This window comes from Pipistrellus hanaki (genome assembly GCF_964339955.1).
Source record: "Pipistrellus hanaki genome assembly, chromosome: 5".
In the NCBI taxonomy this organism is placed as follows: Eukaryota; Metazoa; Chordata; class Mammalia; order Chiroptera; family Vespertilionidae; genus Pipistrellus; species Pipistrellus hanaki.
The window spans coordinates 80382809-80406997 of NC_140507.1; the positions used below are offsets into that span (position 1 = coordinate 80382809).

The window sequence follows — 24189 nt, forward strand, 5'->3', positions numbered from 1 at the left end:
GAGGGTCTGGGTGGCTTTTAAGTTGGGGCCAGCATTTTCCAGATGAAGTCTGAGCAGATCAGCCCAGGGAGGCTCTGGGGACACAGGCAGAGCGCTGGCCGCCCCACCCACCTCCCCTCATCCCCGAGCTGGCTCCTGAGACCCACCGCTCGGCTTTTCCCGTCTTCAAGGCCTCGAATTACCAGTCGCCTCCTCCAGCGAGCCCACCTCACCCCAGTGTGAGGGGCTGGGGGACGGACACCCAGCTTATCGCCCAGGGATGGGCGAGGTTCAGGGAAACTGCCCCCCAAACAATGGCTCGGTGGGAAAATGAGGGATGGAGAGCGTACGAGAATTTAGCACATGAGCCATGTGTCCCCGTGGGCACCAGGGGGCGCCATGGAGTTAAGCTGACTCTGCTTTAGTGTGAAGGTGGCAGGAGGCAGGCTCTCCAGGACAGAGCGTGGGAGCTGCTGCGAGGGGGTGGTGTCGGGGTGCAGCCTGTACCGTCCCGGGCAGGTGCCAGGGACGATGGCACACAGAGAGGGGACCCAGACCCCGGGCCCGGCCCGCTCAGGCCTGCAGGGCAAACCGCTCGCTCATTCCTCCCGCCGGCCTCTCAGGCCCCGGTGCTCACCTCCGAGGCCGCATCCGTCTCCAGAAGCGCAGCCACCACGTAGGCCGTCAGCGGAACCGTGCCGTGGACCCCGCCCTGCAAGAGGACTCGGCCTCACTCCGAGCCTGAGGGGCCGCCCTCCCCGCACAGCGGCACTGGGCACCGGGAGCAGGCAGGGCGGCTCACCTGGATGTCCTTGTTCAGGATGCTGCCTACGGCTGGGAAGGAGCCGTCCGCCTGCTGCTGCCGCACGATCCAGCCCTTGGCGGCCGCCAGCTCCCGGGGGTCGATGAAGATGAAACTCCGCGCCTGGGAGAAGGACTTCAGCACAAAGGCCGTGAGCCTGAAACAGGACCCGAGGAGCCGGGAGTTACAGAACGGCCGCCTCCCGGTGCCCGCTGAGGGGCTGGGGGATGCTCCCCAATCACCCTGAGCCTCCACCTCCTCCTCTGTCAGGCAGGCGAGTTCAGTCTGCCCCTCCAGGGCCGCGGAGGGCACCCAGAGGAGTGTGCGGGCACCCAGCTGGCCCAGGGGTGGAGCCCAGGCTCCTTGCCAGACCCTCTCTCTAGCACCCACGCCTCCTACACACTGGTCCAGTCCCACCTTCCCCTGCCATGTGCATCCATGGCACAACTAAGAAAGTGGCCCGGCACAAAGGAGCGCCCCCTACAGGAACAAGTGAACAAACGAATGAATGAATGAATGAATGAACGAATGAATGAACATGCAATGAATGCGTGGATACACAGGAAACCTTCTGTAACTGATCCTGAGTTTTAAGGCTTGAAGGCTGGATCCTGCTAGTCAAGTATTTAGGGAGAAGCACTAAGACAGGTGTCGGCAACCTGCGGCTCCGGAGCCACATACGGCTCTTTTTGTTAAGTGAAAAAATCCTTTTTCTGCACGATCCGGTATATAGCATTAAGGTAAGAAACAATATATGCAGTGTTATATTTGTTTTAAATGTCGCAATGGTTTTGCGGCTCCCAGGTGTGTTTTTTTTCCTTCGAAAACAGGTCCAAGTGGCTCTTTATGTCTTAAAGGTTGCCGACCCCTGCGAGATTGTCCGTCCGATGGACACCCAGCTCTGTGCTGAGCACGCCCACCCACATCCTTGGTCGGCAAACTCATCAGTCCACAGAGCCAAATATCAACAGGACAACGATTGAAATTTCTTTGGAGAGCCCCGTTTTTTAAACTTAAACTTCTTCTAAATAGACTCGCCCAGGCCGTGGTATTTAGTGGAAGAGCCACACTCAAGGGGCCAAAGAGCCGCATGTGGCTCGTGAGCCACAGTTCGACGACCACGGGTCGAACTATCCCATGGTTTCTCGGATCCCGGTCCTGGGTGTATCCTGAGGAAACAGGCTCAGAGAGGCTGGGCATCCTGCCTAAGGCCACACAGCTCACAAGAGACACAGCCCGTTTTCCCAGCTCCAGGGGAGGCTGCTGCCGCCGCCTGTGCTCCCTGCAGCCTCATCAGAAAGGCTCTTCCCAGGAGGGAGGAGGGAGAAGCCTCGGAGCCTCACGCCACCACCCCAGGGCACCTGGTCTCGCCTGCTCTGCGTGCGTGTCCACGGCGGGAGGGTGCGTAAACGGTCACGGCTCTCTGTTTCTCACCGGCAGAGGCTCGGGGCTGCTGGGGCTTGGCCAGCTTTTGAAGAACGCATCAATGGCTTTGGCCATCGGGGGGTGGAGTTGCCGTGGCCTTGCACCAAGGGCCACAAAACTGGGGCAGCAGACAGACGGCTGGGGGCTGGGAGGGTGGGCAGGCCACCAGGCGCGGCGGGCCTTCCGGAGCCACGGGAGTGGCACTGTCACCAGGGCTCAGCCGGGCGTGTCCCACTCCCCCGGCCCCGGGCACTGCGGCTGTGCCGTGGCCGCGGCTGTGCGGTGGCCGAGGTCGGCTGAAGGACAGGGCGGTCTCCACACCCACAGCCGCTGCCGGTGCCGCCGGGCTGTGCTGTGGGAGGAGGGCCCTGGGGACCGTAGGGGGTGCCCTACAGTGTCTGTGAGCCCCAAGTGGCCGAGGCAAACCCACAAACTGTCGTGGCCTGAGGGTCCTAGGGAACAAGACCCAGGTGTGCTCAGCTCACACCAGGCCTGCCCTGGCCACCCCAAAAGTCAGAGGGGGCCCCTTGCCAGGGAAACCGGATGCCAGGCCACGCCTCCCGAGCACTCCGACCCAGACCTCTCCAGCCACCCCTTCCTGCTCGGGGTCCCCATCCTCAGGACCAGTGGGCCCGAAGGAGGCCCAGAGCGCCCGGGCCTGTTCCCAAAAGGCCAGAGAAGGGGGCTCCGGGTCCCAGGGGCTGAGGCCACCCCCCCCCCCCCCCCCCCCCGCACCCAGGGCCAGGCAGAGTCTCCACCTCCCAGGCAGGCTCCTTGTCACCCTGGGGTCAGGCCCCGAGTCCTGGCCTCGCGGTGCTGGGCGATGGCCTCTGTGGCAGCGCTGGGCGTGGGACTCACCACATGCTCCCCGAGGCGTCCCGCTCCCCGAAAGCACTGTAGGAGCCATCCCGGCGTCTGTAGGTCAGCTGCCGCTGGTAGCCTGCGGGGTGGGGTGAGCAGAGGTGCTGGCATCCGTGCTGAACGGCCTGGCCCCGGCCGGCCGGCCCACATCCCAGCCTGGGAGCCACAACCCATGCCACAGCCACACCTGGGGTCCGCGAAACTGCCCCTGGCACAGCAGGGCTGGCTAATGAGCACCATCTCGAGGCGACGCCCTCTGTCCCCTGGGGTGGGGACTGCTCCACCCGATGGAGGCGCCACAGGGACCAGAGCAGGAGAGCAATGGGGGGCAGGAGGGAGGGAGGGGGGAGGTCAGGCAACTACGGGGCCTCCGAGCTGGGCAGTTGGTCTTTTTTTTTTTTTTTTACAGAGAGGAAAAGAGAGGGATAGAGAGTTAGAAACATCGATGAGAGAGAAGAGAGAATCATCAATCAGCTGCCTCCTGCACACCCCTTACTGGGGATGTGCTCGCAACCAAGGTACATGCCCTTGACCAGAATTGAACCTGGGACCTTTCAGTCCACAGGCCAATGCTCTATCCACTGAGCCAAACCGGTCTCGGCTGGGCATTTGGTCTTGTTGTGAGGCCAGCAGGGGGCATGGGTGGGCAGTGCAAGCCTTGAACGCGATTACAAGCTGAACAGGTCATGAGACGCAGAAAGTCCACTCCAGCGATATTCAGACGTGTCTTTACGCAGCCCAGGACCGGGGCAGTGCGTGGCAGCACCATCCTGGAAGTCCCGAGCGGGGACTGCCCCAGTGCCCATCAACACACACATCGGGTCCCTCTACACAGCGATGGGAGGCGACAGGACCCAGCGTCCCCAGCGCAGGGGCCACTCTTGCACACACAGCGCAGGGCGGGCACACGCTGGGGGTGCCGTAGTCAGAGCGCCAAGAGCAGAAGCTTGTCTGTGCTACTGAGGCAGGAAAGTAAACCGGATCCAACTCCGACGTTTTATACGCCTTCCATTTTTCTATTCTAAATGTGTTTTATAATATTTCTAGAGGCCCGGTGCACAAAATTTGTGCATTGGGGGTTGGGGGGCCCGGCAGGAAGAATGTATCCCTCAGCCCAGCCTGCACCCTCTCCAATCTGGGACCCATTTAGGCCTGATCCCAGTAGATCCAACTGCCCTCCCCTGCAGATCTGATTGCCCCCAACTGCCCTCCCTTGCAGGCCTGGTCCCTCCCAACTTCCCTCCCCTGCAGGCCATCTTGTTGCGGCCATCTTGTATCCACAGGGGGGCGGTCATCTTTGACCTCACGGGGGCGGCCATCTTTGTGTGTTGGAGTGATGGTCAATTTGCATATTACCTCTTTATTAGGTAGGATTATATTGCTCTTGTTGGTTAAAAAAAATCTACATTTTTAAAAGATGCCGTTCCTTCCCCCACAGCTGACTACCAGCACTCAGAGCCGTGACCTCACAGGTGTGGCCCCAGCTCCTGCTGACAGTGGCCCATCAGGCCACCCGGAGTGGCCTCATTCACCCACTTCCTTTCCTCCCCCCATCTACTGTGCCTGGCCTGTGGGCCGCCCCAGCAGTCATGGCTGCCTTCCTCCCCGCCCCCTCCACCTCAGCAGATCCCCCAGTACCTTGGACCAGGTAATCAGTAGTCTCCCTCTCCACTTCGGGGCTGAGCTGCCGGGTTTTCTGAAGATACTTCAGGACGAAGACGTTGGGCGCAAAGTGGATCATGTTTTGCTCTCCGCAGCCAGAGGGCAGCCGCAGGAGGCTGCTGAGGTGGTTCAGGGTGGGCCCCATGACGTCTCCTGGGGAGAAGGGAAAGAGGGCGGGCTGGAGGCCGGCCTTGCCCAGGGTCCTCTCTGTCTTTGGGAAGCTTTGCAGAGGTGGGAGCCCACCTCTGGCCTCACAGTGGCCACCCCCATCTCTGAATGCAGGCGCTGCCATTTGAAACTGGACTGCACACTGTCCAGGCAGCCCACCTGGCCTACCAGCTCTGGTGGCCACCTCATACACACCTCCCTTAGCTTGAACTCAAGTGTTCTTTCTCTGCCTTTTCATTGTGCTAAATGCTTTTTGCTTTTTGGCTTTTTAAACAGGTACATTCAAGGCTATGAATTTCCCTCAAAGTATGATTTTGCTGCACCTCACAAATGATAATGCATCAATACAGCCATTTAGAATTTAGAATTCTAAATCATTCTAAATATTTTTTCCAACCTTTTAATAAAAAATGTGATTTTTTTTCTCCCTAATCATGAGTATTTGGATTTTTTAAAAATTTATTTTATAGAGAGAGAGGAAAGGAGAGAGAGAGCTAGAGAAACATCAACTTATTGTTCCACTGATTTATGCATTCATTGGTTGATTCTTTTTTTAAAATATGCTTTTACTGTTTTCAGAGAGAGGAAGAGAGATAGAAACATCAATGATGAGAAAGAATCATTGATCAGCTCCCTGATGCATGTTCCCTATTGGGGATCGAGCCTGAAGCCCAGGTATGTGCCCTGACCAGGATTGAATCATGACCTCCTGGTTCATAGTTCAACGTTCAACCACTGAGCCACACCAGCCAGTATGTGCCCTGACTGATGGAACCCACAGCTTTGGCTTCTGGGGATGCTGCTCTAACCAGCTGTGCCACACGGCCAGGGCAGCATTAGATTTTTAATGGAAGTTTCCATACATGGGTGGCTTTGTTGGTGCATTTTTTACATATTTTTTCTTTTATGTCTGGTCCTTATTCTCATCCCTTCAACACTGTGTCTTCCTCTTCTTGGCCTCTCTGTCCCCCAAATTGCTGATGGGCCCTCCAGAATTCCACTGTCCCCTGACCGCACCTCCTCTCCTTCCTTGGCCTTTCCTCCTCCCATTGGGGGGCGGGGGGGGCTTCCTGGCTACTCTCTCGTCGACCCCCCCTGAGTTCCCCACTTCTCTGCCCTCTGCCCTATTGTGCTGACAGCACTGGCACACGGGGCCAGCCTTCTCCTCCTCTCCACCTCGGCCCACTTGCCTCCTCCCCAGTGCCCTTCACCCCCATTCGAGCCACTAACCGCCCACCCCCCTCAGCCACCTCTAACTTAACCTTGTACTTCAGAAACCATCAACTCCAGTATCTTCTGATCCAGCCACAACCACCAGCTTCCCTGAGCCCCAGGGCTTCCACTCTCTGATGTCAGAGACCTGAGACCCCTCCATCAGGTCTGTCTGCCCCTCCTGGCCTCTCCCCCTCCCCACCCTTCCAGCTCCCAACATGTGCTGCTCCCCACTTCCCTGCCTGAGCTACAGAGGACACTCCACGGCCCTAGAGACCCCTGGTCCCAGCCTCTCGCCCCTGTCCAGCCAACGTCCTCGATGCCTGCCCTCCCACAGGACCCCTCTCCCCACCCTGCACCTGGCTGGTTTCAGCCGGCCGTCTGGCCTTCTTTGCACATCACCCAGCTCCATTGCCCACTGGAGTCTCTCACCTGCCCCTTGGGCCCGCCCTGCACGGGGCTTGGACCGGGAAGGTTAGGCCTGCCTTCTCGGCCAGACAAGGAGCGCCTCACGGGTAGGGGTGGGGTCATCTCTGGGGCTGTCCCCAGAGCCCCGCACGGAGAAGACTCTAGAAACTACTTGTCAGGAGAGGGGGGGAGGGTGTGGCCACAGGTTCCCAGCAAAGCCCAGTGGGACCTGCGCCTGAGGAAGGACCACAGCCCGCCCGCCCGGCCAGGCTGCGGAGCAGACACACCGATGAGCGAGGCGGCCGCCCGCGCGGAGCCGGGGATGGCGCCGTGCGGGACGCCCAGGGTGAAGGCCTCGCTATAGCTCTCGTCCGCCTCCATCTTCCTCCAGACGCGGAACTCGCCCGCGGAGCCCCAGCCCGTGGAGAAGCCGAGGAACTGGACGTCGGGGGCCTTGGGGAGGGCGCAGGCCACGATGACAGACTCGTTGGAGGGCTCTGGGCCATAGCCGACCTGGAAAAGGGAGGCCGAGGCCGCTCGAGGCTGGAAGGAAGCTCCGGCAGCAGTGACACTGGCTACGGGGCCAAGGTCAGGGGCACCAGAGGTTCTCCTATCCACTGAATGGCCAGCAGAGACGCAGCATGGCATCTCCAGGCGCCCTGGAACCCCTGGGCCTTTGCACACGCTGTTCCCTCTGCCAGGAACATCCTTCACTCTGGTTTGCCCAGGTGGCCATATCCCTCCTCCAGGAAGCTGTGCCAGCTGTTCCTTTCCTACGGCCCCTCTCCTTGGACCAGAAAGTACTCTGAGCCCCCTTTTCACACCCACTTTCCTTCTCCCTAACCGCCCCCACCACCACCACCACCACCACTCAGCTCCCAGGTCCCCAGGCACTCTCTCTGCCATAGCTCTCACAACGCCAGGGAGACTGTGAGCAACGTGAGGTGCCGCCCTGTGTCTATCCTCCCTCCTCCCCGTCCCTCCTCAGAGCCAGACACAGAGCAGGAAGCCGTCCATGTCAAAGAGCCACGAGGGTCCCGCGCCCGGCCAGCCCAGCCCCGCCCAGCCCCGCCCCGCCCCGCCCAGCCCAGCCCCGCCCAGCCCCGCCCCGCCCAGCCCCGCCGTGCCTGGATGAGCCCGCCGCGCCAGCTGATCCAGAACGTCCGGAACTCATCCCAGGAGAGGATCCTGGCTGTGGGGGCACTGGCCACGGGCTCGCCCATCTTGCCGGTGGAGATCCAGGACCTGGTGTTCTGGTGTCCCCCCAGGACGACCTCGATCATGCCCGCCGAGTCCCGGGGCCCGGGCGCCAGGGCCACGCGGGCGTCGTTGTGGGCCCGCACGGCCAGGTCGAGGCGAGTGAGGCGCGGCGGCCGCCGCACGTACTGGAACTCGTACTTGTTGGGCGTGGAGATGTGGACCCTCTCTGGAGGGAGGAGAGGAAGAGGGGCCTTGTGGGTGGCCCGAAGGCCCCGCCTCCCCGGGCCTGCTCCTGGCGCTGGGCACGGGGACCAGGCGGGGTGGGTCTCACTGCGGCTCAGCCAGCAGCTGCAGAGGCGTGGCTGCTGCTGGCTAACGGCGGCCTGTCCAGGAGCACAGGAAGGAAGTGCTCCCGGGGGCGCTTCCTACAGAGATGCCCAAGACCTGTGCGCTGGGGACTGAAAATGCTGCTGACACTAACGAGGACCCAAGTCAGTGGGGGGCCTGATACGTTCGTGGGTCTGAAGACAGTATTTCGAGATATTAACCTACAGATGTGATATCCATCCCAACAAAATCCCAGCAGGGTTGCAAAGCTGATTCTACATGGAAATGCAAGACCTAGAAGAAGCAAAACAACTTTGAGGCGAGTGCGATAAGGAACCACCAGACGAAGGAACCGCTGAGCTAAAGCCAGCCCCAAAACAACTTTGATAAGAAAGAATCAAGGTGGAGGACTCGTCCCATATGACACTGAGACTCTAAAGCTACAGGAATAGCCCGGCTGGTGTGGCTCAGTGGTTGACCATTGTCCTGTGAACCAGGAAGTCATGGTTTGATTCCCGGTCAGGGCACATACCTGGGTTGCAATCCCCTCCCCGGGTAGGGGGCAGGCAGGAGGCAGCGGATCAATGATTCTTTCATCATTGTCAATAAAATAAAATAAAAATCAACATTTTTATTGATTTCAGAGAGGAAGGGAGAGAGAGATAGAAACATCAATGATGAGAGAAAATCATTGATCAGCTGCCTCCTGCAGGGGCATGTGCAACCTGGGCATGTGCCCTTAACCAGAATCGAGCCTGGGACCTTTCAGTCCACAGGCTGATGCTCTTATCCACTGAGCCAAACCAGCTAGGGCAAAAAATATATATATATTTTTTAATTCTCAAAAAATAAATAAATAAAGCTACAGGAATCACAACAGTGTAGCTTTGCTGTCAACATAGGCAAATCCCCAATGGAACAGAACAGGGAGTCCAGAAATGGACACACACATGTATAAACTGACTCAACAAAGCTATGAAGGCAATCGCACAGAGAAAGAAAAGTCTTTTCAAGAAATGGTGCTAGAGTTCTGGCCGGTAGCTCAGTGGGTTAGAGCGTCACCCAGATATGCCAACGTTGTGGGTTCAATCCCTGGTCAGAGCATATGCAAAAATCAACCAATGATTCCATCAATTTATTCCATCAATAAATTTATTTATTCCATCAATTCCATTTATTTATTCCATCAATAAATGGAACAACAAATAGGTTTCTCTCTCTCTCCTTCTCCCCCCCCCCCCCCCCGCCTCCTTCTCCCTAAGAAAGAAAGGAGAAAAGAAAGGGTGCTGGCTATCCAGATGCAGAAAAATTAACTTCGATCCATATCTTGATGGTCTCCAAAAATTAACCAAAATGGGTCATAGCCATTTTATAAATGTCAAACCTAAAACTGTAAAGCTTTGAAAAGAAAATGTAGGATTTGGCAAAGATTTCTTAGATGCAACAACAACAACAAAAATCCCCAAAAAGAAAAACTGATAAATTGGACCTCATCAAAAAACAAACAAACAAACAAAAAACGCCTGCTCTCCGAAAGACACGAATAAGAGAATGGAAAGACAAGCCCCGGAGTGGGAGGCACAGCCCTGGCGAGCATAGGACCGTTAGGGACTGGTACTCAGAATACATCTTCCCGCCAAACGCCTGGGCAACGGGAAGGTCTTTCACTGAGGGCTGGAATCACCCAAGGACCCAGACCCTCAGCTCCGTCTCCTGCAAAGCCCCCCGGTGACTGCCCGGAGCCCAGCCCGGCCCGAGCTCCAGGCTGGTCGGCTTCTCAGGCAGGATCAGGACAGACTGCCCCCGGGCAGCCCAGGCTCACCAGCATCTCCCTCACTCCGCCACGGCGGAGGAGTGGCCCTTCTCCGGCCGCTCCACCCACGGGGCACCCTCTGCTCCATTTCCTGTTCACGGGCAGGCATAACGCTAACTTAAGGGGAGTCGACCCCAGACCCCACCTTCCGGAACTCACTTTAATTTCCCACGTCCTCCTCTGCTGCGCCAAGGTCTGGTCTCCCCAATTCCTCAGTGTCACTCAGTACCCCTTCCCCGGACCCCGGGCTCTGCTCCTGCCCACCGTCACGCCTCTCGTTGGCATCTACAGTCCGCAATGGTGTACACTCACTTCCTGTGCCCCAGTGCCCAGCCCTCACCCCAGCCTATGGTTGTCCCAGACAGAACATCCCGGTTCTCTGCTGCTGGGTCCTCAGCCCCAGCAGGGTGGGTGCCGCTTACAGGCTGGAGAGCTGCAACCCTGCAGGGGGAAGAGCCAGAGCTGCAGGGGGGGCCTGGGACTCACCGTTGGGACAGAAGAAAGCGCTGTAGGTGTACGAGCGGGGAGCTCCTTCGGGCTGAAACGGAGAAACGGGGAAAACCGTGTCAGGTGGCAGTCAGGGTGCAACTGCCCTCCCAGGGCAGCGGCTCCAGCTCTGGACACTGCAGGGTGATGCCAACTTCACAGCGACACTGGGCTGCCCACCTCCCGGGCGCAGGTAGGGAAACTGAGGCTCCACTCCCTTCCCTGGGCTCTAATCAAACTCACCAACCAATGCTGGACTTGTCATGCTCCCCGCACCCTCACTTGCCCTCCTGGCCATCCTCTTCCACCGGCTCCCAGCCAGCGGCCCTCTCAGGGTGGGGACCGCTCTGACTTGAAGGCCGCCATGCCCTAAGGCCCCACCGATGTCCTTCAGCACCCAGAAGGGGGTGCCTGTGTCTGCCAGGGACAGGGTCTCCACCCCCCCCCGCCCCCCGTCTGTCCCAAGCATCCCCCGTCTCCTGTCTCTTCCACCCGTGCTCCTGCTCTGCGCACCCCCCCCCCCCACCCAGACATCTCCCAAGAGGCAGAAGACAGCTTGACAGGAGGCACCAGAACTGAACCCAACAGCATGCCCCTCAGGGTTTGGTGTGACCAGCACAGCCCCGTGGGACTCTCAACACCTTTTATTCCACAAAACTAGTAAGTGGGGGCCACTTTCCCAGAGAATCCCAGGCCGATTGGCCTCGGCCTGCTCTGTGCCAGGGAGAGGGGCCAGATGCTGCAGTCTCCTGGCAAGGAAGCCCCTCGCCTGCCCCAAGGCCCCAAGGGCCCCAGGCCCCTGCGGAAAGAAACCAGGGGATTCCTAGGGATCGGCGCCCGGCCAAGTGCCCTGGGCGAGGGTGTGGGCTCACCTCGACGACCACGCTGCGTGTGAGGTGGTCCCGCCCGGCGGGGACCCTCCTGTCGGCGTAGCTCTCCTCCGCGTGTCTGCTGGGCTTCCCGTCCCGGCAGCAGCTGGTCTCTCCGTAAGCCAGGACTTTGGCTGCAGAGAGTGTGTGCTCAGAGCTGCTCTGGGAGCAGGGAGCTGTCCTGTCCCCCTTGGGGGCATATATGCACATGTATGTGTGTGCGTGCACGCACACGTGAAAGCTGCACGTTGTGTGTGCACATATGCCCTTATGTCTCTGCATGCATGTGTGTGCATTTGTACATGCATGCGAGCACACGTGTGTGCTACAGTGGTTTGGCACCTTAAGAACCGGCTCTAGCAGGTAAGGCCTCAAGCCCCACCCTCGGGGACCGCCTCCCCCATGTGCAGACTATTCCCTCCGGCCTGCCTCCCCAGCTGCTGTCCTGCCCTTCAGGGCGGGCCCTCCTCCCGGGGCGGCCTGGAGGGGGTGCCAGAGAACAGGGCCTTCCTCACCGGTGATGTTGCTGAGCCCCAGGTCGCCGAAGGCCAGGACCACCCAGAGAGGCACCGTCTCCCCGGGGGCCACGCACATCTTCCTGGTCAGGTGGCGCCTGCTAGGATGCCCCACAAACCGGGTGCCCTTGGGAATGGAGATCTTCACGTACACCTGCGGGGGGGCGGCTCATGGTGCCCGGTGTGTGCGGCTCCCAGCACACCCCCTCCCACCGCCGCCGCCCTCGGCCTGCCAGCCCTCCCCGAAAGCCGTGCCCTCCCGGGAAGCCCCCTTCCCAGTGCTAACCAGAACCCACACTCGCAGTGTCCTGCGGGGAGCCCCTTGCCCCTCTGCTCCCGCCTCCACGGGTCTGGCTCCCCCTCAGACCAAGACCAGTTCAAGGGCAACCTCCCCACAGCCACCCTGGGGCGTCGAATGGCGAGCCACTCCCCGTGCAGGCCCCGCAGAGCAGTGCTCTGAGGCTCTCTCCGACCACCGGGGTCTAAGCATCATATAGCTCCGCGTGTGCACGCGTGTGCATGCATGTGCACCACGTGTCTCTGTGGACACGTGTCCCTATAACCCCAAGTCTAGGACGGGCTCTTGGCCCCACATCTGTTTGTCCAGCCAGCATATATGAGTGCCTCGTGGGGGCAGGAGCTAAAGAACGAGAACTGAACCCTTGAAACAGAGAAACGGGGAAAACCGTGTGGGGTGGCAGTCAGGAGAGGGTGCAACTGCCCTCCCAGGGCAGCGGCTCCAGCTCTGGACACTGCAGGGTGATGCCAACTTCACAGCGACACTGGGCTGCCCACCTCCCAGGCGCAGGTAGGGAAACTGAGGCTCCCGCTTCCTTTCCTGGGCTCTAGTCAAACTCACCAACCAATGCTGGACTTGTCATGCTCCCCACACCCCCCTCCTGGCCACCCTCTTCCACCGGGCTCACGTTCCTTGAGCCTGTGGAGGTGAGTGGGCCCGGGCTGAGCGCCCACACCCAGTTTACAGATGGGAACTCTGAGGCGGAGTGAGCTAAAGCCCAGAGGGTCCTCAGAGGAACGTGAGACCACGCCCCACCCCCCAGCAGCCCCGGGCCCCTCAGGTCACACGTTCCAACCACTCCCTTGACAGAGATCCAGGTTTTTCAGGAAAAGCCAGAGATCTGTGTGGGAGGAGCAACGTCTCAGTTTCCAGCGTGTCTCCAGGATGAGGCTGCGGCTCTTGTTGCCTACAGCTCACAGCGCCTGCTGTCGTGTGAAATAAGCCAGAGCTCGGGGCCGCTGTGCACAGGGGCAGGGCCTGGAGAGGGCCGGCTGGCCGGCTGAGGCTGGCACCTGCGGCCGGAACTCCGGGCCACCCTGCAGAGAGTGGCAGGCTTGCTCCGAGCTGGACCCTGACCCTGTGCCCCGCTCACCTCTCCGCCCCAGCCTCAGTTTCCAATCGCCGCCCCTGAGAGCTGCCCCGAACCACTGGGCGCCCTCCTGCCTCCCTTCCTCTCTCCCTCCAGCTGGCATCCAGGCTGAGATGGGGCTCAGAGACCACAGGGTCGGGGAGGATGGTCTCCCCAAGCTGCACCGAATCTGGCTCCCCCCCCCCAAACACCCCTTCCCCACTGTGCCCCTACCAAATCTTGGCCCTCAAGGGTCCCTCCACCTCACCTGCCGTCCTCCCCGTCACCAGGTTCTGAAATCCCCCAGACCCCAAGGTCAGCCTCCTCCAGGGGAGCTGCTATGGGTTGAACTGTGTCCTCCCCCAAAAAGATACGTTGAAGTCCTAACCCCCATGACCTGTAAATGTGACCTTATTGGAAATAGGGTCGTCGGAGGATTACAATGAGATCTTAGTGTGGACCCTAATCCAATAAGATGGGGGTCCTTCCTTATAAAATGTGGACACAGACATTCACAGGGGGAAGGTGGCCCCGTGAAGACAGGGCAGAGATGGGAACGATGCAGCCACAAGCAAAAGGGACACAAGGGTTGTGGCAGCCACCAGAGGCCGGGAGAGCCGTGCCAGAGGCCAATTCCCGCATGTCAGCTGGGCTGAATCATCTGGGAATGGCTAAGGGCATTTCCCCAAACCTGAAAAGGACGCATAAATGATTGCTTGCTGCCAGGCAGCTGAGGGCATCTTAATCTACATCAGTGTTTCCCAAACTTCTCTCATGATGAGAATCACCTGGTGGAGTTGTTAAAACACAGATTCCTGAATCCCAACTAAGAAGTGCTAAACTAGAATTTTTGGGAACATATAGGTAAAATTGCATACCTAACTTAGTGCTCTGTATATAACATCTGTCTTAGAGCACTAGTTAAGTATACAATTTTACCTATATGTTCCCAAAAATTCTAGTTTAGCACTTCTTAGTTGGGATTCAGGAATCTGTGTTTTAACAACTCCACCAGGTGATTCTCATCATGAGAGAAGTTTGGGAAACACTGATCTACACGTTATTGCCTCCTACTGGCCAAACACCTGAGCAGCTGAAGGCAGTTCCCCAGTCTGACAATGGGTTCTGTACCTTGCCTTAGGACAAATTGTGTTAATAAAAAGCAAGGGGTCCTGAGGCTAGGAGAACTTAGTTTCTTTAGCTAAGTCTTCTCTGACTCCCCATAATGCCTTCCAAAATGATGTTTCGTCTTCGGACTCTTATTTAATTTACGTGCAGCGCCTTCTCCAGGTTCCTGAACCCTTCTTGATGCTGGATCAAGACCACCGGCATTAGAGCCATGCAACACTCCCCCTCAGAGCCTCCAGAACGAGCCAACTCTGCCCACACCTTGACCTTGGACTCTGGCCTCCGGAACTGTGAGAGGATAAATTTCTATTGGTTTAAGTCACCCAGTTTGAGCTATTTTGTTATGGCTGCTACAAGAAACTGATACAGAAGCCTTTTCCATTTCCTCCAAGAGGGAACTGTGGCCCCCACTGCACCCAGCCCCCTGCCCCAGACGGGTGTATGAATGTCAGTGTCCAGAAATAAAGATCGATGTGCAGCTGTGCCTGTTCACGTACACATCGTCTGCGATGGCTTTCCTGCTGCGACAGAGACCAATATGCATGATCAGGCCCTTTGCAGAGGAAGTGCGCCGACCCCCCTGCTCCAAGCAGGTCAGGAGTCAGGCCAGGGGGCTCCAGGGCATCTGCACCCCCTCCCCCCATGCCAGGCACACATCCCACCCAGCCCCGCCCTGGCTTAGGCAGCTCCTGTCTCTGCCTCCTCCACAACACAGATGCTGTCCACTCCGGACTCCATCCCGTTTCCCTATGTCACAGATGCCATTCCCACGGCCCCAGGATGACCCCACTTCCCCTACCGCCCCAATACCACAGATGCTCACCCCACAGCCTCCTCAGGATGGCCCCACCTCTCCCCTGCTTTCCTGATAGCAAAGATGCTATGCCCCCTCCACCATCCCCCGGAGGACACCCCCCCCCCCCACACACACACACACGTTCTAATGTCATGGATGCTGGCCCTGCAGCAGGAGGGCTGTGGGGCCGGCTCGGTACCTCTGTGCAGGTGCCCATGTAGTTGTAGATGCTGAGCGGGACCTTGACCTGCTCCCCGCGGACCACCTGGGCGGGCAGCGTGAAGTCCACAAAGAAGGGCTTGAAGGTGGTCAGCGAGGAGGGCGCGGCGATGCCCAGGCCCCAGGCCGAGGACAGGCCCACTGCCTCGCCCACCCAGCCGGTGATGGAGTCGGGGGCCTGCACGCTGAGCGTCTCCTCGCCGGACGGGTCACTGCGGAAAGACGGACAGCCTGTGGGCCCTCTCCGGGGCCACGCTGCCGCGGCGAGGTGGGAGCAGAGGACCCCAGCCACACGGCCTGAGCCCGGGGAGGCACCCCCGGCAGCTGGGACACCGTGAGCGTGTGACAGCAGAGGGCCGCCCCTCTGCCCTGGCTCGCCGTGCTCAGAAATGTGAGCCGAAACCGGTTTGGCTCAGTGGATAGAGCGGACTGGGGGGTCCTGGGTTTGATTCCAATCGACGGCATGTGCCTTGGTTTCAGGCACATCCCCAGTGGGCGGTGTGCAGGAGGCGGCTGATTGATGTTTCTCTCTCATCGATGTTTCTCTCTGTCTCTCTCCCTTCCTCTCTGTAAAAAAATTAATAATATATATATATTATCTCAAGATGAGAGCCCACAGGGACACAGAACACGGGTTCAGAGGTACAAACTTCAGTAGGGCATGCTCCACCCACTTTACGGGAGAAGATGCTGAATCGAGGGAACCACTCCCTTAGGGCATGCTTGTGAGTCCCAGAAAGGTGTGTCCCCGTCTGGACCCCTGTACCTATGACTGTGGCCTTGTTGGGGAACAGGTCTTTGCAGATTTAACATGAGTCCATGCTGGAGGAGGTGGTCCCTAACCCAATAGCAGGCGTTCTTAAAAGAAGAGGGAGTTCTGATCCAGAGGGGGAAGGCCAGGGGAAGACAAGGCAGACACAGAGGCAGGGGGCCGTGGGGAGACAGGGGCAGACATTGAGGTGATGTGGCCACAAGCCAAGGCCACCTAGAGCCCCCAGAAGCTGGAAGAGACCGTGAAGGATCCTCCCCGGAACCTCCGGAGGGAGCTCAGCCCGGCAGACACCGAGCTCTCGGACTTCTGGCCGCCAGAACCAGGAGAGAACAAACCTCTGTTGTTTTAGGTCCCCCGGCTCGTGATCACATGTTACTGCAGACCCAGGAAACTGATACAGTAACCCCCCCCCCCCCCACAAAAGAAGGAAGAAAGAACATGAAGAGGCTTAGCAACAATTTTTAAATGGATCACATGAAACAATATTTCCGGCATATGTAAAATATACACTGAGTGGCCAGATTATTATGAAATCTGGATGCATAATTACCTGGCCACTCCATATATATCCTATATAATAAAAGGCTAATATGCAAATTGTCCCCTCGACCAGGAGTTCGACCAGCAGGCAGGCCGGCCAACCGCCCATGTCCCTTCCCCTTGGCCAGGCTGACCGGACCCCACGCATGGACGGATTCATGCACCAGGCCTCTAATACACACACACACACACACACACACACACACACACACACACACTGAGTGGCCAGCTTATCATGCGTTCAGAGATCATCATAATCTGGCCACTCCGTGTATAATTCATATGAACTACGCCTCTGACATGGTACCAGGAGGTTTTAAATTACACATCTGGCAGCACTGCTCGAACCCACGCCAGATCCTCCCGCCCCCGCCCAGGGCACTCTGACAGCTCTAGGATGGCTCTGGGGACAAACCCTATTGTCTCCTCTGCAGTTCCAGGATGTCCTTTTGCCATTGGCCTCGGCCTTTGGTGCAAAAGCGCTCGTTGGAAAACAAGACCTTTACCCCGAGGAGCCTAAGAATGGAAGCCGGAACCGACCCTGGGCTGGCAGGGGCCAGGCTGCTAACCCTCATCTGCCCATCCGCCTCTGTCCACTTCCGGAGCCTGACCAGGTGGGCCTCACGGGGCAGCCAGACACCCCAGCCCACAGCGTGCAGAGACCACACTGCCCGGCAGGCCCCTCAGTGCCTGCGTACCTATCGCCCCCTTCTGTGAGGGTCCCTCGATGCCGCCCCCTCCACAGCTCAGGCCCAGCCTCTTCCCAGCTGGCAGGACTTCCATAGCATAGTAGGGTCACAGCCAACAGAGCAGGAGGGGACACCTCAAATCTCACGTCTCAAACCCCTGGCTGCAACCCTAGGTGGCCCTCCGCATCCCCCACCCCAGCCCATGCTGCCATCACCCCCACACCCCGCTCCACTAGGCCCTCCCAGCTCACTCCAGCCTGCTCTGGTCCGTGCTGGTCCTGCCACCCGGACACCTTCCCTTTCTTGTTTGTCCATCTTGGGGGGCTCAGCGTAGGCTCCCACCGCTCTGGGCGCCTCTCCAGCTTCTCCAGAAAGTCTCCTCTTCTGCCTCTGGAGCCCCGTGCCCAGCCCGCCACGAGAGCACGAAGCTTCGGTGGGACTGGTGCCAGGAATGGTACCTCGTCATCCCTTGTCTCAGTAGCATTCCTGGTACCAGACGCATCCCCTAGCGCCCAGGAAGCAGATGCACCATTGAATGCTGATGGCCAGACAGCCCATCTGAAGTCTGAGGTCCCAGAGCAAAATGCAATCATCTGGATCTATTCTGACCGGGAATTGAGCCTTCCCACGATGGGCACACACACATCTGTGGACGCAGCCTGAGGAACCCTGGCGGCGAGCTAGGTTCTGTGCCTCGTGGCACCTCGTGCCTAGAAGGACCTGGCTCGGGAGGCGGCCCCCCAATGGCCCGGGGTTTTCAGGCCACCACCACCTTCTGCTAGCGCCATGGCGTCTCATACGGAGCACTGCGAGAAAAAAGCCCAAGGCAGGCGGCAGCAATCTGCCAGGGCCTGCTGCTTCAAGAACTAAGAGGAGAGCCAAAACCAGTTTGGCTCAGTGGATAGAGCGTCGGCCTGCGGACTGAAGGGTCCCAGGTTCGATTCCGGTCAAGGGCATGTACCTTGGTTGCGGGCACATCCCCAGTGGGGCGTGTGCAGGAGGCAGCTGATTGATGACTCTCTCTCATCGATGTTTCTAACTCTCTATCCCTCTCTCTTCCTCTCTAAAAAAATCAATAAAATATATTTTTTTAAAAAGAACCAAGAGGAGGAAAACGTGGGGAGGAAATGTGCTGAGAAAAGCAGCCTGCATGCTGGGCAGGAGTCCGAGTCCCCCGAGGCGGGAGGAGGAGGTGGATGGGGTCCAGTTCCTGATCCCGGGAACTGTAACCGTTTTCATGAGCTCATTATGCAAAGGGGGCGGATAGAGTTACCCCCAGAGGGCGCCGTGGGAGGCACAGAGCCCTCATGTTTTCAATGTCCTGGGCAGAGGCTGCAGCAGGATTCAGGGCTGGCTTCGCGGCTTTGGGCTTTGTGTTTTAGAAAAAGACGCCCCGGTTCTCCCTCCCTCAGATGTGGGTGTTGAGCGGCAGGCGAATCCCCTGGGAACCGTCTGCACCTGGTGAAGGCCCCGCGGGGCCCACAGGGCGGGCGGCCAAGGCAGGGAGCTTCCTGTACCTGATATTGAGGCAGCGCCAGACCCAGGTCTCCGGGAAGAAGGTCCTCCTCCTCTTCTCTGCTCTATGGGAGGGAAAAAAGTAATTAACGTTCCATGGTCCTAACTTAATTGATCCCTGGCAGGTTAGCATTCTACTCCATCAGGACCTAACATGTTAATTTGCTTATCAGTTGGCATTGTACTCCATTAGGACATAGGATGCTAATTCTCTGACTCGGCAGGGTTAACGTTCTACTTGATCAGGCCCAGAGGTGAGGCATCAAAGGCTTGGCAGAGTCGCCTTCCAATGAGAGTGCTTTAGAAGGTAAGAAGGGCCGCAGGGACCACCCCAAACCTCCCCTTGGGGTTGCCCTGTTTTTCTGCACCATCACAGGAGCTCTTCCCCGCCCCCAACCACTTCCATTCGGCCACACGGGTCAGTCCTCAGAAGCCTCACACTCCCCCTTCCCTGGGGGCTGTCCCTTCACTTACAAATAATACGAAGCCCCACTCGAAATTTAGCAAAAATGGCTCAGAGTTTTAAAAATGGTCACATTCTTTCGACCTGCCATACCTCTCCTAGGAATGCACCCGGGAAATAGCCACAAACACCTGTGCCAAGACAGGCCGATGGAGCATGTTCCTGGCTGCCCTGTGAGAATCAGCCAACAGCTGGAATCTCCATCAGCAGGGGGCTGCTTAGTCACATGACACTACATTCACACAGCAGAATAGTATATGTCAGTGAAAAAGAGGGAGGCACTAGTAAGCATATACTGTATGTACTGACAGGGACTGTCTCCAAGACGTATTGTTGACCTGAAAAAGGGAGGTACATCGGAGGGAGGGTAGGAAAGGTGGGGAAAGGGGAGAGAGATCAACCAAAGGACTTGTATGCATGCATATGGGCCTAGCCTGTGGACAGCAGGGGGGTGGGGGCATACGTGGGGAGGGGCTTGGGATGGGAATGGGGGGATGAGGACAAATATGTGATACTTCAATCAATAAAGAAATTTAAAAAAAAATAAAATAAAATAAGAAGATAAATTGAAGGGAAAAAAAGGAGGTACAAAACAGTATTATAGTTTTTTTACATTTATGTGGGGTTTTTTTTTTTAACCTTATATATGCACCCAAAAATTCTAGAAGGGTATCTAAAAAATTATTGGCCATGGTTGTCTCTAAGGAGGGAATATGAGACTCTGGAGATGAGAGACTTCTGCTTCGGGGTATAACCTTTCATACTGTTTGAAAAAAATTTAACCACATGCACTCGGTTAAAAAAATATCTGTCTTCGGATTAAGAATGTTATCCAGCCCTGACCAGTTCGACTCAATGGATAGAGTGTCGGCCTGCGGACTGAAAGGTCCCAAGTTCAATTCCGGTCAAGGGCATGTACCTTGGTTGCAGGCACATCCCCAGTAGGAAGTGTGCAGGAGGCAGCTGATCAATGTTTCTCTCTCATCTCATCAGTGTTTCTAACTCTCTATCCCTCTCCCTTCCTCTCTGTAAAAATAAATAAATAAATAAATAAATAAATAAATAATAATAATAATAATATATATATATATATATATATATATATATATATATTAATTTATTTTTTTAAAGAATGCTATCCAATTAGGAAAAGGCACAGACACCTGCTTTTTAAGGCATTTCCTGTGTCTGATGCATTAGGTTTGTGGTTTGGGGTTTCAGAAGGCTGCTTCCAGGCCAAGCTCTGGCAGCCCCCAGGGCAGTGGCTGACGGGTGGAGCCTGCGGGGCCAGCATTCACCTCCCTCACACAAACCACGTCCCAGAAATGCCTCTGAGTGCATCCACATGGACACGGCCACTGGAGGAGCCTGGTCTGCCACACCCTGATTTGGAATTTGGAAGCTAAGATCCTCGTGGGCCTGCCCTACTCCTGCTAAATGACTGGCCCAGCCAGGAAGAACCCAGGGGATCCAGGCACCCGGGAGCCACGGCAGAGGGGGCTGGCGGATTGGGAAGGCTCTCGGTTTAGGCAGAGAAAGCCTGAAAGGTGACGAGGGCTTTCATGGGTAAGCCCATCAGGGTGGAAGGCCCTCTGGTCCATTTCTGGTTCAGAAAAAGGCCCGAGGAGCCAGGGGCCCATCCTCAGGGTCTCTGAGAGACCCAGACACGGAGGGACAACTGACTACATCGACCCCATTCCTGGCCCCCTTTGGCTGTGTGCCCCCTCTCAGAGGAATGGATGGGAAAGAGGACATCCAAGGCTTGTCTCCCCCTCCTCCTGTCTCAGCTCATATGCCCTTAAGTCCAGAGAGTGGGGAGGCAAAGTCTTCAGGGCATCCTTCCTCTTCCCAAGCTGCTGGCTAAGAGCCGTGATTGCGAAGCTGGTGGCAGAAGCAGAGGAATGAAGAGAGTGGGAGAAAAAAGAGGTAGGCAATAGGAGAGCAGAAGGGAGGGGACAAAGGGGGAAACAGGCGAGAAGAGAAAACCTCACCTCCTGTAAAACAAAGGTTTCCATAACTCCAGGGACAAAGCCACAAATCTGAGGAGGATAGATGAATGCCTCTCTCTCAATAATTGGTAAGTTAGCAAGTAAACAAACAAAAGGTGAGTAAGGATATGGAGGATCTGGATACCGCCATCAGTAGGTTTGACTAAAAGTATGCATAGTGAGCCCTGTACCCAATGACAGGGGTTAGGAGAGTCAAATAGACATGAGCATTTACAAACACTGGCAATAGAGTCAGTCTCCAAAATAAAAACCAGACAATTGATATACAGACCATGCTCACTGGATATGATGCACACATGAAACAAATTTACAAAACACATTTAAAAAGCACTTGAAAAGTTTAAAAACTTCTGGACAATTCACAGCTCAGAAAGGGAATAGTCTGAGCTATCAATGGAAACATGTACAGAACAACTCAGGTGCAGCCAAAGCAGTACTCCAAGGGAAATTCATAGCCTTCAAAAGGCTTAAACATTTAGAGTTAAAATAAGAAAGACTGAAAAGTAATTCTTTGCTTTCAACTTGAGATGGTAGAGATTTGAAGAGGAAGGAGAAAGAGAAAGAAAAAGAAGCAGGGGGAAAAAAAAGGGTAATATAATTTTCTAAGCAGAATCTCTGGGAGGTGGGGGATCAAGCCCCAGCTTCCCACCCTGTTCTGATCCTTCTCCCCTCATGGACTTTCCTCTCTCTACAACCCCAACCCATGCACTGGGATGTGGCTAAAAACGGGGAAGGGTAGAGCTGAATGCTCAGTGCCCAGCCCACTAGGTAAGTGGTGATTTTGTCCCCAAGAGGACAATGAATGATGCCTGAAGACGTTTTTGCTTGTCACAAATGGGGGAAATCCATGCTACGGGCATCTGATGGGTGGAGGCCAGGGATGCTACTCAACACCCTACAGTGCATGGATGGGCCTCATCACAAAGAATGATCTGGCCCCAGCCTTTTTATTGGTTAGTTTTTCCTTTTCGTTTTTGGCCACAGCCTTAGATGCCAACAGGGTGACGTTAGAAAGCCCTGCCGAGGCAGCGGCAGTTACCTGGGAGGTTGCCTGGAGGACGCCATGGCCATCAGGCTCCCGGTGTGGGGCTGGAAGGTGTGGACAGCCTCGTCGGTGTACAGGCCACCATCCTGCCGGTGGTTCAGGCTCACCAGGTCAGTCATCACCACCAGTCCTGTTTCCTAGACAACAGACAGCATCCAGACCCACCGTGGGGACCTGGATGTCACATCCCCAAACAGTTCTCATCACCCTGAGGCCCTGACCCAACACTGCTTCTGTGCCGTGGCCCTGCAGCGTGCTTGGTGGCATGGGCTAAGGGGTCATGGCAGCCAGTGACCATCAGGACAGAACAGAGGGAAGGCCAATACTTCTGTGGCTCGGACACAACAGTCCCTATGTCGTATGATTCCATTGACATGCAATGTCCAGAGCCGGCAAACCCACAGAGACAGAGAGCTGATGGGTGGTTGTCAGGAATCATACATGATGGGGAAGGGGAAATGGGGAGTGATGGCTGATGGGGGTGGGGTTTCCTTTCGGGGTGATGGGAATGTTCTGGTACTAGAGAGAGACAGTGGTTGCGTAGCATTGCAAATACACTCAATGCCAATGAACTGTTCACTTTAAAATGGTTAACTTTGCGGAAACCGGTTTGGCTCAGTGGAGAGAGCATTGGCCTGCGGACTGGAAGGTCCCAGGTTCGATTCCGGTCAAGGGCATGTACCTTGGTTGCGGGCACATCCCCAGTAGGAGGTGTGCAGGAGGCAGCTGATTGATGATTCTCTCTCATAAATGTTTCTAACTCTCTATCCCTCTCTCTTCTCTCTGTGAAAAATCAATAAAATATATTTAAAAATAAAATAAAATAAAATAAAATAGTTAACTTTCCTATTGTGTGACTTTCACACACACACACACACACACACACACACACGCAAAATCAACTGTTGTAGTGCCTGATCTGACCAAGGACCAGTGGCTGTTACAGTTATCTTCATCGCTCTGCTAATTATTGGGGACAACTGGATTGAGGGAAGCCCCATCCTGGACCGGCTGACTCTGCTTTGTGCATAGAAATGTAAACCTGCTCCTCTGACTCAGAAACAGCGCCTCCAAATTCCCAACGTTTTCAGGACTCAGGGGGTCAAATGGCCCGGCATCCAACAAGCATGCAATTGAAACGTCACTTGTTCCAACGTAGATATATAGGTATGGAGAGAGATGGAATAAGGATATTCTAGCTAATATAGCAAAATAAGTCGTTTGTTCAAATATACTATATATGTTTTATATATGTAATTTTTAAGATAAAATTTTAAAACTATTAGAGCAAAAAGTTAACTGGTAGGTATACAGGGGTTTATAAATTTGTTCAACTTTTCCATATGTATGAAAAATTCCATAGTAAGCCGAAACCGGTTTGGCTCAGTGGATAGAGCATCGGCCTGCAGACTGAAGGGTCCCAGGTTCGATTCCGGTCAAGGGCGTGTACCTTGGTTGTGGGCACATCCCCAGTAGGAGGTGTGCAGGAGGCAGCTGATCATTGATTCTCTCTGATTGATGTTTCTAACTCTCTATCCTTCTCTCTTCCTCTCTGTAAAAAATCAATAAAAAAATATATATTAAAAAAAAATTCCATAGTAAAAACGGTGTGTGTGTGTGTGTGTGGGAGGGGTGGGGGGGGGGAGCAGGGCAGGAGGGTGCCTTTTTAAATCTGGGAAGAAAAGCCCCTTCCGATGGGACATGCGGTCGAGGGGAGACCCTCGGCATGTAAGGGGGCCTCCCAGCCTGACCTAGACTGACAGACCTAGACTGACACTTGTGCACATGGCGGCTGCCGGCACCAGCCCCGCCCTTGTAGCCAGGAAGGAGAGGGGTGGACGGGAGCTACAGCTGCCATTGCACGTGAACCCACCGCCTGAGGACACAGCCACCTCCTCCCCACGCGAAGGTTGTCCTTC

At 56.3% G+C, this 24189-nt stretch overlaps 1 protein-coding gene across 2 annotated transcripts in view; it reads right to left on the minus strand.

Annotated features, from left to right (window-relative positions):
- CPAMD8 (C3 and PZP like alpha-2-macroglobulin domain containing 8) overlaps positions 1–24189 on the minus strand; it is a 67036-nt gene that overhangs the window by 13664 nt on the left and 29183 nt on the right. For both annotated transcript variants that reach the window (XR_014795168.1, XM_084885805.1), the window contains exons 18-29: positions 22265–22407; positions 18756–18818; positions 15218–15449; positions 11728–11881; positions 11216–11346; positions 10344–10395; positions 7645–7943; positions 6805–7030; positions 4706–4882; positions 3065–3146; positions 782–938; positions 617–691 (exon numbers count right to left, since the gene is read on the minus strand). Coding sequence is in view for 1 of the 2 variants with exons in the window: in XM_084885805.1 (XP_084741931.1) it covers positions 617–691; positions 782–938; positions 3065–3146; positions 4706–4882; positions 6805–7030; positions 7645–7943; positions 10344–10395; positions 11216–11346; positions 11728–11881; positions 15218–15449; positions 18756–18818; positions 22265–22407 (1791 nt within the window). In the remaining variant the exon portion in view is untranslated. The remainder of the gene's footprint in view (positions 1–616; positions 692–781; positions 939–3064; positions 3147–4705; positions 4883–6804; positions 7031–7644; positions 7944–10343; positions 10396–11215; positions 11347–11727; positions 11882–15217; positions 15450–18755; positions 18819–22264; positions 22408–24189) is intronic.